Below are 12,594 nucleotides of genomic sequence, written 5' to 3' on the forward strand. Positions count from 1 at the left end.
CCGGTCTCGCCACCATCACACCGTAGCCACCGCGGACTGCTTGGGGCTGAGCATACCCATTTTCTCTCATGCTCGCACTAGGATCTTCGCCATTCCACTTGTGTACGTAGTGCCCTAGTGCTCCTCCCCCAATTCCTTGTAACAACACTCTCCCCTTTTTTAATGAATGATACGCATTACGTATTCACGGAAAAAAAATCTGATACCAAATGAACAAGAGAGATTAGGCAAAATACGTCACATCTGGGGCGGCCTTCGTGTTAGATATGTATAGGAATACATGCAGGTTACATGCCTTGAAGGCCAAGGAAAATCTCAACCAAATCATACCAAATCAGGTAGGTTCAGATATTCCTATACATCAAATATACACGGAGATATTTTATACTCTAACAAGTACTCAGACAGCCCAAGGTCGTCCCTTGACGCACACGCGGTGGTGCAGGCGGCTGTGGCGGTGTTTGTTTTGTCAGGCACCCAACAAAGTGCACGACGTTGAATTTACGAGGGTTGAGAGAATGGCGATTGAAAAGGAGCAAGAGATAGCGAGGAAGAGGATGGGCGGTGTGTGGGGCCATGCGAGGACGAGGGCCCGTGACAAGCTTTGCGAGGGGATCGATCAGGCTTGATCCGGATGGCCAGCCCGATAGAGTTGGACTGGACAAACCCGGTGAGATCTTTCTGGAGACTGCCTAAGTGGCGACTTGGCGATTTGCCGGAGATTGGCGACATGCCATTCTTGTTCATCCCGATCTTGCCTCTTGATTCCTCCATTACTGATCTCCATCTCCAACTCTAATATCCCCAGCCACATCCACTCGATTCTCTCACATCACAGAAATCCCCTTTGCTCTAATCAATCTCGCTCAGATCCAGTTGGAGGGATTTTTCCTATTCTCTTCTCTCGATTCCGCTCAGATCTGAGCTCGCGTAGCACCTAGTAGTTGCTCTAATTGGATCTAATTTTGTTTCTGGACTGGGTTGTCACCATAGCCTCGCCTCCCCTGTCTGCCTAGTTCTTCGTAAGCGCGACACCTGCTCCCTTGTTCTTAGGATCTCGTCTTCGCTACACCCATCTGAGTGCCTGCAACTAATTAGCTTCCTGACCCTCACTGCTATAAAAGCACAGGCTGCTACCTTATCTTTTTTTTTACTGCTGCACTCTGATCCTTTCTGAAGTTTGTTAAGTGCGTGCTTGTGCCAGTGTAATCTCAATTTGCCTACAGAGGAGATTATGAAGCTTATTGCCTGGAATTGCCGAGGCAAAGGAAATGGCCTAGGTAGTGAAAAGATGACATACCTGGCCAATTTGATGAGATCAACGAGTGCTCAGGTAACTTTTGTGTCTGAGATAAAATCATCTAAAATTAACACTGTTGATCTTATCAACCGGTTTGACATAGTAGACAGTATAGTTGTGCCATCTAAAGGAAGATCCGGAGGTCTTTGGTTGATGTGGACTGATGAGGTTAAAGTTCAAGTTCAGTATGTTGATTTCCATGTCATCCTTGCATCTGTTCTTAATATAGCCTCTAACATAACTTTTGCGTTAGTTTGTATTTATGGTGATCTGTATCATCGTGAAACTTGTCAGATATGGGACCGGATTACCTCATTTGTCAATGATAATCAAGGCAAGCCTATCTTATGTATGGGAGATATTAACGATATTCTCTATGATGCAGATAAGAGTTCTCCCAATGTTAATATATATCGTATGCGTGCATTCCGTGTGTTGGTTAAACAATGTGGTTTCATAGATCTCGGGTATAGTGGTCCAGCATATACATGGACCAATAGGCGCTACACTTCAAAGCCAACTCTTGAGCGCCTTGATCGATGCCTTGCTAATGCAGATTGGTGTAATATCTTCCCTAATTCCAATGTTTTTAATCTGCCTATAATTTTTAGTGATCATGCTCCTATTCTTTTATCCACTGATGGCCAATATCGGAAGCCTAAAAGGAACTTCAAGTTTGAAAATTGGTGGCTTATGGAAAATGACTTCCATGTTCATGCTAAGAATGTTTGGTCTAGCTCCAAAAATAAGTTGTTCCACAATAGGATTACTAACCTTGCAGGGGCTTTAAGGAAGTGGTGCAGAAAGAAGAAACCGATTCAACAAGAGCTGGATTATCTAGGCGAGCAAATAAGAAATATACAAATGCAGCCGATTCAGGTACATGATTTTCCTTTAGAAGCCTCTCTTGTGAGTAGATATGAGCAAAATATGGTCAAGCTTACTGAATACTACCAACAGAGAGCCAAAAAGCATTGGGCTATTAATGGGGATCGTAATACTACATTTTTTCATCACGCTGTCCTCAAAAGAAGAAGAAAGAATAGGATAGCTTCCATAAAAGATGACAACAATGTGGTGCATGTTGAACCAGATGTTATTGCCAATGTTTTTATCCAATATTTCAAAAATCTCTTTTCCTCCTCTAATAATAATCATGGCAGACCTTACATACATTCTGGGCGACCAAGTATCGAAGGAGATTACACCTACAGTGTCCCTGACAAAAAGGAAATTTGGGAAACACTTAGAGCAATGAGAAGGAATGCATCCCCAGGACCAGATGGTTTCAACGTAGCCTTCTACATAGGAGCTTGGGACTGGATTGGAGATGACATAGTCAAAGTGGTAAGATATTTCTATGAAAAAGGTACACTTCCTGCCCATCTAAATGACACTCAAATAACACTCATTCCAAAGAAGCTGGTTTCTCTTGTTCCTGCTGATTTTCGACCTATTAGCTTGTGTAATGTTATTTACAAAATCATAGCAAAAACCCTAGACAATAGACTCCCTCATTTGACGGATTATATTGACCAATCTCAGCAAGCTTTCATTGAAGGTAGAAGGATTAGCAACAATATCATCATAGCTCAGGAAATAACTCACTCTTCTGCTTTGAAATCTTGGACAACCCCTGCTTTCATGCTTAAAATTGATTTAGCCAAAGCTTTCGATAGACTTGAATGGAACTTCATTATGCAAGCTCTCTCACGAAAAAGGCTTCGTGGTCATTTCATCAATTTGATTTATGCATGCATTACGGTTCCTTCTTTTTCTGTTACCATTAATGGCCAATCTTATGGTCGCTTCCAGAGTTGCAGGGGGGTTAGACAAGGATGTCCTTTATCTCCTTACTTGTTTGTTTTAGCAATTAACGAGCTTTCTATATCCCTCCAAGAGGCTATGTGCTCAAATCATTTGGCAGGTATATCTTTAGGCACTGGTTGTCCTCCCATTCACTCACTCATGTTTGCAGATGATTTATTAATTTGTGGTGCCTCAATTACTGAAGCTACTCACATGCTCCATATTCTTCAAAGATTTTGCAACCTATCAGGTCAAACTCCTAACTGGAATAAATTAGGTATCATTTTCAGCGCAAATGTTAGTGCTTGCATTAAGGATGACATCAAAAGAATTTTTCCTGTTATGGACATCGTGCTAATTCAGTTCACCTTGGGCACCCTTTAATCCTACCAACCAAGGATAGATCTGCTGCTTATAATTTTGTGGTTGACAAATTTCGTAATAAACTTAGTGGTTACAAGGCCAATAAACTCTTTCATGCAGCCAGATTAACGCTTATTAATTCTGTCTTTGCTTCCATCCCCATATATTACATGTCTAACATATTATTCTCTAGGAATTTGATTGCAAAGCTCACGGCCATTATTAGGAATTTTTGGTGGACAGGAATAGAAGAGGAACCGAGGTCTAGAGCACTTTGTCTTAGGGCATGGAAGGACATTTGTATTCCGAAAAGTGAAGGAGGCCTAGGAATAAGGAACATCCAAGCTATGAACAGAGGCCTTGTTCTTTCAGCGGCATGGAGAATTGCGGAAAACCCTGATTGCTTTCTCTCAAGAGTTCTCAAATCCAAATACTTTCCTGACTCATCAATTTGGAGAGCTAGTTCAAAAGTTCCAAAATCTGCCTTCTGGTCATCCATTTTAAAAATACGCCACTTGCTTTACTCGAATTCTTTTTATCAACTTATTGAAGGTGACTCTTCTATATGGAGCACTCCGTGGTGTCCTGTTTGGGAATCCATCTATGACCACCTTATAATACAACCTGGTCACTTCATTTATCCTTCGCAAGTTAAGGATCTATAGCTGCCTAACCAAAAAGCTTGGAACACCAGCCTTATTTGCACACTCTTTGATGAGCAGGCAGCTAACATCATTATGCAGGTTCCAATAATTCAATCGGAAGGTACCGACATCCTATGTTGGAAGCTACATAATTCAGGAAAATGTAATTCCAAATCAGCATATAGAGCTTGCCTACAGGATATGCAGGAACATGGCGAGCCTTTACCTAGACAGGCATCTACATGTGTAAAGCATATTTTAAAACAAACTTGAAGAGCAAAAGAGATGGTACCCAGAGTACAAACCTTCGCATGGAGGCTACTTAGGAGGGCAATTCCCACGGGTATGAGGGCAGGTAGATTTTCTTCTCATATTATAAAACAGTATGCTAGATGTGATCAAGAAGAAGATGATATACACCTATTCTTCACTTGTCCTTTTGCTAAAGCTGCTTGGTTCTCGGAACCTTGGAATATTAGGTCTGAATTCTTCGTGCAAAACTTTGGTTCAATACCTGCTATTATACAGGCCTTGTTAACTTCCAATCACCCTCATGCCTCTCTCAATAACATTATAACCTTTCTTTGGTGTATTTGGAAGTTCAGGAATGATAACCTTTTTGGCAGAAAATCAAATTCTCCTATGCAGGTATACCCAGCTATGCAAGCAATAATAAAAAGCCAAGAATTAGTATCTTCTGCAAATATTGCAGGTTCACAAGCAGAAATAATACAGAAAAAGATGGCAAGTTATGCACACAAGCCAAAGCAAGGATGTTCATTAGAAACAGATGCTTGGATTACAGGTTGCAAGGTTTATGTAGATGCAGCATGGAAGAAGAACACTACTGGCTCCAAGAACGACTCAAACAAAGCAGGAATAGGAATTGTCATTCAGGCCAATGAGAATGAGCAAGGAACAGGTATCTTAATCTCTGCAGCTTGCGGAAGTGTTGAATCTCCACTACAGGCAGAGGCTACAGCTCTACAGGTTGCCGCACAAATTGCTTACCATATCACTAGCAGCGGAGTTACTTTCTTAGTGGACAATCTGACACTAGCTCAGGCAGCGGCGTCAAGGAATCTTCTTCAAGTCCCTGGGCACTGGCAAATTAGAAGCCACCTAGCAAACTTTTTTGGTGCAACAGCGAACATTCAAGCTCAGATTTTTCATATTCCTAGGAAACTTAATGTAAAAGCTCACAATTGTGCAGCTTTTTCCTACAAAGAGGATCATTCCCTGAGCAATAAATTTGTTTGTTGTAAAGTAGAACATGTAGGAGGTCACTGCCCTACGCTTGCAAAGCTAGGTAACTTATGTATTAAGGACTGCCAAATCCTTGCTGGCGCCACCACTTGTCCAAAAAAAAAAGATCAGGCTTGATCCAATTCCAACGTAGCGCATGCGACCCGGCAGAGAATGTGGCCGGTTGACCGGCCGTGTATACTGTGATTAACTGATTACATTATAACCTTCTGAAGTGCACACGAAAGTGGAAATATTGCACCAGTGGCTACTAATTTATCTCAACAAGAAACATGTTGTCAAAAAAATTACATACACCGGATTTTTTATTTTTACAATTATTAAATCTGCTTTCAGGTTGCAGGAAGAAAGGAGAAAGACTACTCAGCTCTCTTCCTTTTTTCAGTTCGCCAAACACCAATTTAAATCAAATACCTCAATATAAACACTTTGAGTAATCACGAAACAGACTAGAAGTAGCTTCACCATTCGAGCAAGAGAGAATAAAAAATTTCACCAAATATAATACGGAGTAACACTTTCCATTACAGATAAATTACATATTGTTTCCTCTTGTGAGAACATGGTAAAAGGCTTAGATTACTAAGGCCAAACTATCTTATAAATATTCTCCTGCAGAATGAGAAGCTTGGAGCAGATTTTTTTTACTAGATTACATCACAGGAGGTTGTGATTTTTATGGCCATGTTGGATCATCTCAGACTTCCAGCAAATGAGCTTTCTCGTTCACAATTGTGCCAGATCCTTCCCACAGCTCCCACAGATCATTCCTCAACCATGACAGGTACACGATGGGCCCGAGTGTCGAGGGCACCTGAAATCAGAAGTTCCGTCACAAAGAAGATCATGCATACCATACATTGTGGCATTGCTCAAGCTGACTACCATTACTTCGCTACTTAAGAATAGACGCAACCAAGTCTGGCAAGCATAGCTCGGTAGGGCAAAGAAAATGAAAGTAATGTCTGAAAACCTGAGATTATCACCAGGCAAAACATACCAGGTAGAGTAGAGCAGGCTGGGGCGACTGAGACAAGATCCCAGCTGCCAATGCAGTTACCAAGCCAACACCATAACCTGTTAGCGCAAACCATACATATTTTCGCCACTTTGAGGAGGGAGACAAGTCTGATGGAACAGCCACACCTTTGCTCTTGCGATGATCGAAAGAGAGTACAAGAGCTAGAAGCATCCCTGGGATGGCCTGCAGATTTCACAATAACAAAGCATAGAAGTGAGTTGAGCATATGCAGCTTCACGTGAAGATGAATATGCAAATTAATCAATAAAGATCAGTGTAGATGCCTATAATACACCTTTTTAGACTTAACCATATGATAATATGCAACCTACAATAATGTAATACATTAACCGTATGATGACAATAATGTACTTCAAGACCTTTTTAGGCTGCAAAAATTCTTAGACCAGACATAGTTTTGCTGATCACATAAATCAGAAGGAATGAAATGCGCCATTAGTCCTTTAACTCAAACTGTGCACGCCTTAGCTCAGGATTGATCGATTTAGGTCATAAACTTGTTAATTTGATCAAATAAGGCCAAAACCGATTCGGGAGGAGAAAACCCGACCACGTGGCTGCCACGCCAGCCTACCTTTGACCACTTGCAAATTGACTATTATTTACAGGTGTATTTTTGCAACAGCACCGACTTCCTTGTTCGATCGCATTTTTTTTTAAAGGCCACACAAGTCTGAGTTCAACAGGGCTCGAACCTGAGGCCCCTAGGGTAGAACCAATGCTCAATCACCACAACGATGCTAAGAGATTTGTGTATAGATTAGCTTACATAGTGTATATATTAATGTGGCACACAGGTTTTTATTTTTATTTTATTTTGCAAGGGGGCGACCGAATCCAATCAGGTGATCAATTTCCTTCTGTTGCGATCGTTGCCTTCTCTTTCGATGGATGTTTCCTTCTGTTGTAGATCCTATTGTTCCAGTCAGGCTGACATTAAGTAAGCATGATCGGCTGCTGTGGCAGCAGAATCCACTGATTGTATATATATCATGTAACCCTCTACATACACAAAATACTTGGCATCCTAGTGGTCAGCATGTATCCCCCCGTACCCTTAGGGCGCGGGTATGAGTTTTAGTGAACACACCGGGGGCTTTATATAATTTTTCAAACACACTTTCGAAACAATTAACTGTATCCTTGTGTCCTGATATATCTTGTCCGCTGCATCGTTGTGCACAAAGCTTAATGTTCTAGTGGTTCAAGTCCCATGAAACGTGCGGCATTTCATTCTATTTTCCCTATATCGGATCAGGTTGGCGCTTTTGCAAAAGAAAAAAACTGTAAAAATGAGTCAATTTGTGAGCGGTCTAAAGTAGGCTGACGTGGCGGGCACATGGCTGGTTTTCCCCCTCCCGAATCACTTTTGGCCTTATTTGATCAAATCATCAAATTAACGAGTTTATGGCCTAAATTGATCAATTCCGAGTTGTTGGCCTAAAGCGTGCAATCAGTTTGAGTTAATGAACTAATGACACATTTCACTCCATGTGCTCAACAAAACTTTCGACAGAACTGATCAAGGAGTGCGTGTGTTTAGCTTGCTTCCTTAATAAATTACGACCTAGGAGAAGCCAAAAATGTATAGAACGTAACTCAATTCACACTGAAAATATTCGTAGTCCTATAAGGCTCCTATTATTATGTTCAGGAATGATTCACCATCAAATTCCTACATCAGTTCCATGTAGCCAAAACAATATGCACATAATCAACAGCCCACGATTAATTTGGCAAGTCACTTATTGTAGAAAACAAAACCAAGTTAGTGAATTAAGATGGGAATAAAGAGCAACCGAAAACAAGTTTGAAACCTTTGAATACAATGGCTATGAGTACTATTTTAAGGCAGGATTAAAGAATGAACATGAAATCATATTTGGATCGGTGGCATTAAAAGGATCAAAACACAAAGTTTGCCTGGACGGAAAAATTGTAACATAAGTAACTTACCATGTCTCCAAGGCCAAGCATCATGTAGTCACCAGGAGTGCTTCCTGGAACAATCCCGCCCAACAAATTCCTAGGGAAGACAAGCTTCACCGGAAGCTCTATCTTCTTCGTAATCAACTGCAACCCAGGCAGGCTAAGCTTGTTTGCTACTGTGTGAACTGGGTTAGATGCCTTCTGAGTGGCAACAGAGACCATAACATTTGCTCCGAAAAACCTCTCGGAGAAGAAGACCCAGAAAACATCATAGACAAACAGACACACGAGAAGCAACGAACAAATCTTTATGTTGGGAAGCCTCACATGACTGACAAATGCTATGCATATGGAAATCCCAAGTACATTATTTAGCAACCAATGCCCTGTTACCAGCCACACTGCCACCGTGCTTATGCAGAAAGTCAATAGCAATCCTTGCAACCGGGTAAATGACTTGGAACAGCACCTTGACACGAAAGGATCCATTAGATTGAGCTGCGACTTGGCGTAGGCAATAGATGGAGACAGACAGAAGAAGAGCGCCATCACAGAGGCTCCGGCGGTAAACGCGGTGACGAGGTGCGATACAGATGAAAACAGATAGAACATCAGCAGTAGGCTGCATGAGCTTGCAAGGGGGATCATGAGAGCCTGCGACCGATCAAGTGTGATGGAGGCCTCCGAGAAGTCCAAGTTCCTCTCCATCTCCTTGCCATGGTACAGAGCACGAGACGCTGATGCATAGGCAACTGAAACAGCCGTCACGATGAGAGCAAGTGACGCCGGCTCAAGCAAATAGGACAGCTTCCACAAGGACTCCATTCTATGAAATATTAACAGTAACCCACCTTTATTTTATACTCTGGTCTTTGACCTGCTATGCCCAAAGAGTAGACAGTAGTGAATATCAAGTGGGGTGCCAAAAGCCCAAAACATGACACACAGAGCACAAGTCGTTCTTTCCATTTTTATTCTTTTCATACAAATTTGTTAGCAGTTGTGCAGTCTCTCAAATTTTCAATTAGTACTACACAAATTGAACAAAACTTTGACAGAGCCAGGGGGGGCTTAAAAGATCAATTTTGTGGTGAAAAGGTTAAAACGATAAAATCTAATTAGGAGTAACTTTTGGATAATCCTATCAATCAGGGGCGGATCTGGATGGTATGCCAGCTGCAGAAATTGTCGAGGCCGACGGGCTTAACTAATAACGGGATGAAAAAACAAGCTCGTACCTTAGAACCCACTGGGCAAATATTGCGGAGGGGCACGATGTTGCGATGAGGAAGAACGCGGACGGCGATGGCAGAGATTTACAGCCGCGTTGGTAGTTCAGGACTCAGGAGGAAGTGGAAAGAAAGATTGGATCGAACCCCTCCTTGCCCGCGAGCTGCGCGGGGGAGCAGATGGGAAGCCGGCGGCGGACCGAGAATATGAGTTGCCGGCGGCAGGTTTCCCCCGTGAGATTGATGTCGGGGGCAGTGCAGTAATTCTGCGCGGGAGGCCAGCTCTGTCTTGGGTTTTTTTCCCGCTACCTGCAGTTCCCGCATCTGTCCGTGGACACGGGACCGTCAGCGGACACAGATACGGGAGATCCCCATCAAATACTGCGGGCATACATTTCAACTGTATTTGAACTAACAAGATGAGATTCATGCAAACTGGACGATACTCATCAAAGTTTGGATAGAAAATAGCACAAATCATCCATACATAGCATACAAATTAAGTCTAACACAACAATGTCTCAAATTCGACTAGATTAACCGGATGTCCAACAAGTTTTTCATCAATGGATCATACACTCTCACACATACTCCCCCTTCAGCTTCATCCAACAGTGTGTGTACGTAAAGGTCATCTCTCTGTCCTGTGATACATCACGACAACGCGTGCGGACTACATAATGTGTAGACCAACATTGAGTGAATGAATCATTCAACAAGTTGAGCAAGAGGAAGCAAAATTTACGATCTCGTCCTTTGTCGCGTGCAATAGCCACCTTGTCTCCAGCTGACAAACCACGTTACAAAGCTTGGTGACGCTGGTCTGGATAGCGTACCAGTGATACGATGACAATCTCACATTGCGTTGTTGAATGATGTAGATGCAAAGCAAGGGGAGAAGAGACGGAGTGGTAGGAAATGGGCCTGGAGGGGGGGTTGGGTGGACCGGGGGTGCCGGAGTCCTACGTGTTTGTTGTCCGGACTCTCGCAAAACTCCCCCCACTTTCTCTCCAATTTGCGGAAGAAAACACATCCAGACCGCTCGGTAGACCGATACAGGCCCGCGTTGGATGGCTTCCACGGTCCGCATAGCCCGGTCCTGATGGATGCGGGCGGTCTGAGGGTCAGTGTTGGAGATGCCCTTACTGCTTAGGCCAACTCCAACACACGAGAGCAAACAAACATCCATTTTGCATGGACTGTGTCCGTTTTGCGTCGGCAAACAGACATGCGCATGTGGATGCGGTCGTCCGGCCGTCAGTGCGCCCAATCGATCGCCGGATATCATAATTTTTTTTTTTTGCTTTTGGACTTTTGAATTTTGACCCAAATAGTCATTGCAAATATTCTAAAAATATATATATTACATAAACATCCACAAAGTCTTAAGGCCACGCATTCAAACTAAACTTGAAATTAAAAAAACATAAAAACTAGTTTTAGCGTCATCATCACCATCGTCGTCCATTGTGGGGTCGATGTAGGGCGGTGGTTGCCATAGGTGGGTGTCGGGGCAACAAATCTGACAATGAGTACTATGGGTACGATTAGGGGCGGAACCTACCTACGACACGTGTGTAACACTCGAATTTAGCGAGTTCAGGGCCCTCTCAGAGAGGTAATAGCCCTACATCTTGTGTCCGGGGCTTCTGTTTTCTCTTGGGATATAAGATTACAGTAGGTTGTGAACCCTTGTCATGGGGTTGGAAGGGGCTTATATAGAGTGCGCCCGCCCTCATTAATGCTACATTACAAGGGGAAATAAGAGGGGAAGTGACTATAGGCGTTACTGGTAACAGACACTATAACTACAGTTGAAGTCCAACGTTAAGCCTCCCGACCGTTGCAGCTCCCACGTCGTTCGTCCGCCTCGTTTGTCCGGGTGGTGCTGGTGAGGCTAACTAGTGGGAAGACGTCCGAGTGGCTGGACAGTATCCGAGTGGATACCTTGGAAGGCTCATCCGAATGCGTTTATGGTACGGAGACCTCCCAATGATGTTGTGGGGTCCTAGGTGGGCCCTAGATGTCAGGTCTATGACCCTACCCTTAGTAGGTGACCCCATCATTAGCCCCCGAATTGGTTGAGGTTTTGTAGGACGAATTGGATGAACTCTTGATTCGGGTCGAGTGCTTCAGGGGCACTTGGAATCCGTCGTCAAGTGATAACCTATCTTGACCTGACTGAAATCATGGCGGATTCTGGACTGAGAGTTTCTTGACTGATCAGGTAATATTGACTTCTGGGAAAAACATGGTGGCATTCGTATGTCTCTCGGGAGAGATAGACTAGAGGTCTAAATGCGGACATGTCATGAAACTTGAGTGGCGACGCAAGCGTGTGGGCTGATTCTCCGGAGAGATGCCACTCATTATCACGGGGGAACGCCTGCGTAGGCTGTCCCCGAGTCCAAGTTTATGAGACACGCGCCTTGGAGCCTAGAAGAAGGGCCAAGTTAACCCGTAGAGGGGCGTCAAGCTCATCACATCACAATCCTAAAGATGACTTCAGTCGGCTTGATTACGTGTTCGAGTGCACGGTAACCCTCGGAGAGCGGTTGGTCGGACCGATGAGTGTTCCTTAGGAAAGGAATCACAGGCGATCAATCGGGTCGATTCGCAGTAGAAATCTCGTGGTTTGAATATTCGTGTGCGCGCGTGGAAGCGGTTACGCCGCGTCTAGTTGGGAAAGTGGGGCACGATGCCTCAATTTCTGCCCTGGAAATTGCCATGTGCCTTGTTTGTTGGGAAACATAGTAGATAACAGAAATTAATTATGCCTACGATCACCCAGATCAATATGAAGATGCATAACGAGTTGGGATCACGATCGTTACCGTCACCGAGTTGCAGTGAAAGAAGAACTTGTCGGTGTACGTCGTACTTGGAATCCCTTGAACCGTCGGTGTACGACCCCTTGTACCGTCCATGAACAATCCCTTAAAGCGAAGGCTGAAAGCACGACCTCTCTTTGGTTGCAAGCATGCAACCTTCACGATCCTACAGCGCTTCCTC

General features: G+C 43.6%; 2 protein-coding genes across 3 annotated transcripts; one reads left to right on the plus strand and one right to left on the minus strand.

Moving 5' to 3' along the window:
- The first annotated feature begins 422 nt into the window (after positions 1–422).
- Positions 423–5,545, plus strand: LOC119336645. 2 transcript variants are annotated; one of them, XM_037608702.1, is made up of 2 exons: positions 423–2,179; positions 2,464–5,467. In XM_037608702.1, exons 1-2 carry the CDS (start codon positions 1,235–1,237, stop codon positions 2,521–2,523), a joined length of 1,005 nt encoding a protein of 334 aa, XP_037464599.1. In that variant the 5' UTR covers positions 423–1,234; the 3' UTR covers positions 2,524–5,467. The 2 variants fall into 2 exon arrangements, with proteins under 2 accessions (XP_037464599.1, XP_037464598.1); XM_037608701.1 differs by having other exon boundaries at positions 427–2,179; positions 2,464–5,545.
- Positions 5,546–5,849: 304 nt separating this feature from the next.
- Positions 5,850–9,917, minus strand: LOC119336830 (signal peptide peptidase-like 1). The gene is made up of 4 exons (XM_037608911.1): positions 9,592–9,917; positions 8,381–9,230; positions 6,383–6,586; positions 5,850–6,196 (listed from the first exon to the last, which is right to left on the minus strand). Exons 2-4 carry the CDS (start codon positions 9,176–9,178, stop codon positions 6,080–6,082), a joined length of 1,119 nt encoding a protein of 372 aa, XP_037464808.1. The 5' UTR covers positions 9,179–9,230; positions 9,592–9,917; the 3' UTR covers positions 5,850–6,079.
- Between the last annotated feature and the right edge of the window lie 2,677 nt (positions 9,918–12,594).

This window comes from Triticum dicoccoides, chromosome 7B (assembly GCF_002162155.2).
Source record: "Triticum dicoccoides isolate Atlit2015 ecotype Zavitan chromosome 7B, WEW_v2.0, whole genome shotgun sequence".
In the NCBI taxonomy this organism is placed as follows: domain Eukaryota; kingdom Viridiplantae; phylum Streptophyta; class Magnoliopsida; order Poales; family Poaceae; genus Triticum; species Triticum dicoccoides.

Bases quoted from the DNA above. Each gene is read 5' to 3' on its own strand.
- LOC119336830 (XM_037608911.1), bottom strand. From the start codon at position 9,178: ATGGAGTCCTTGTGGAAGCTGTCCTATTTGCTTGAGCCGGCGTCACTT. The intron at 6,587-8,380 runs GTAAGTTACTTA...TGAAATCTGCAG, and splicing joins TGCTTGGCCTTGGAGACATG to GCCATCCCAGGGATGCTTCT. The intron at 6,197-6,382 runs GTATGTTTTGCC...TTCTGATTTCAG, and splicing joins AGCCTGCTCTACTCTACCTG to GTGCCCTCGACACTCGGGCC.
- LOC119336645 (XM_037608701.1), top strand. From the start codon at position 4,402: ATGGTACCCAGAGTACAAACCTTCGCATGGAGGCTACTTAGGAGGGCA.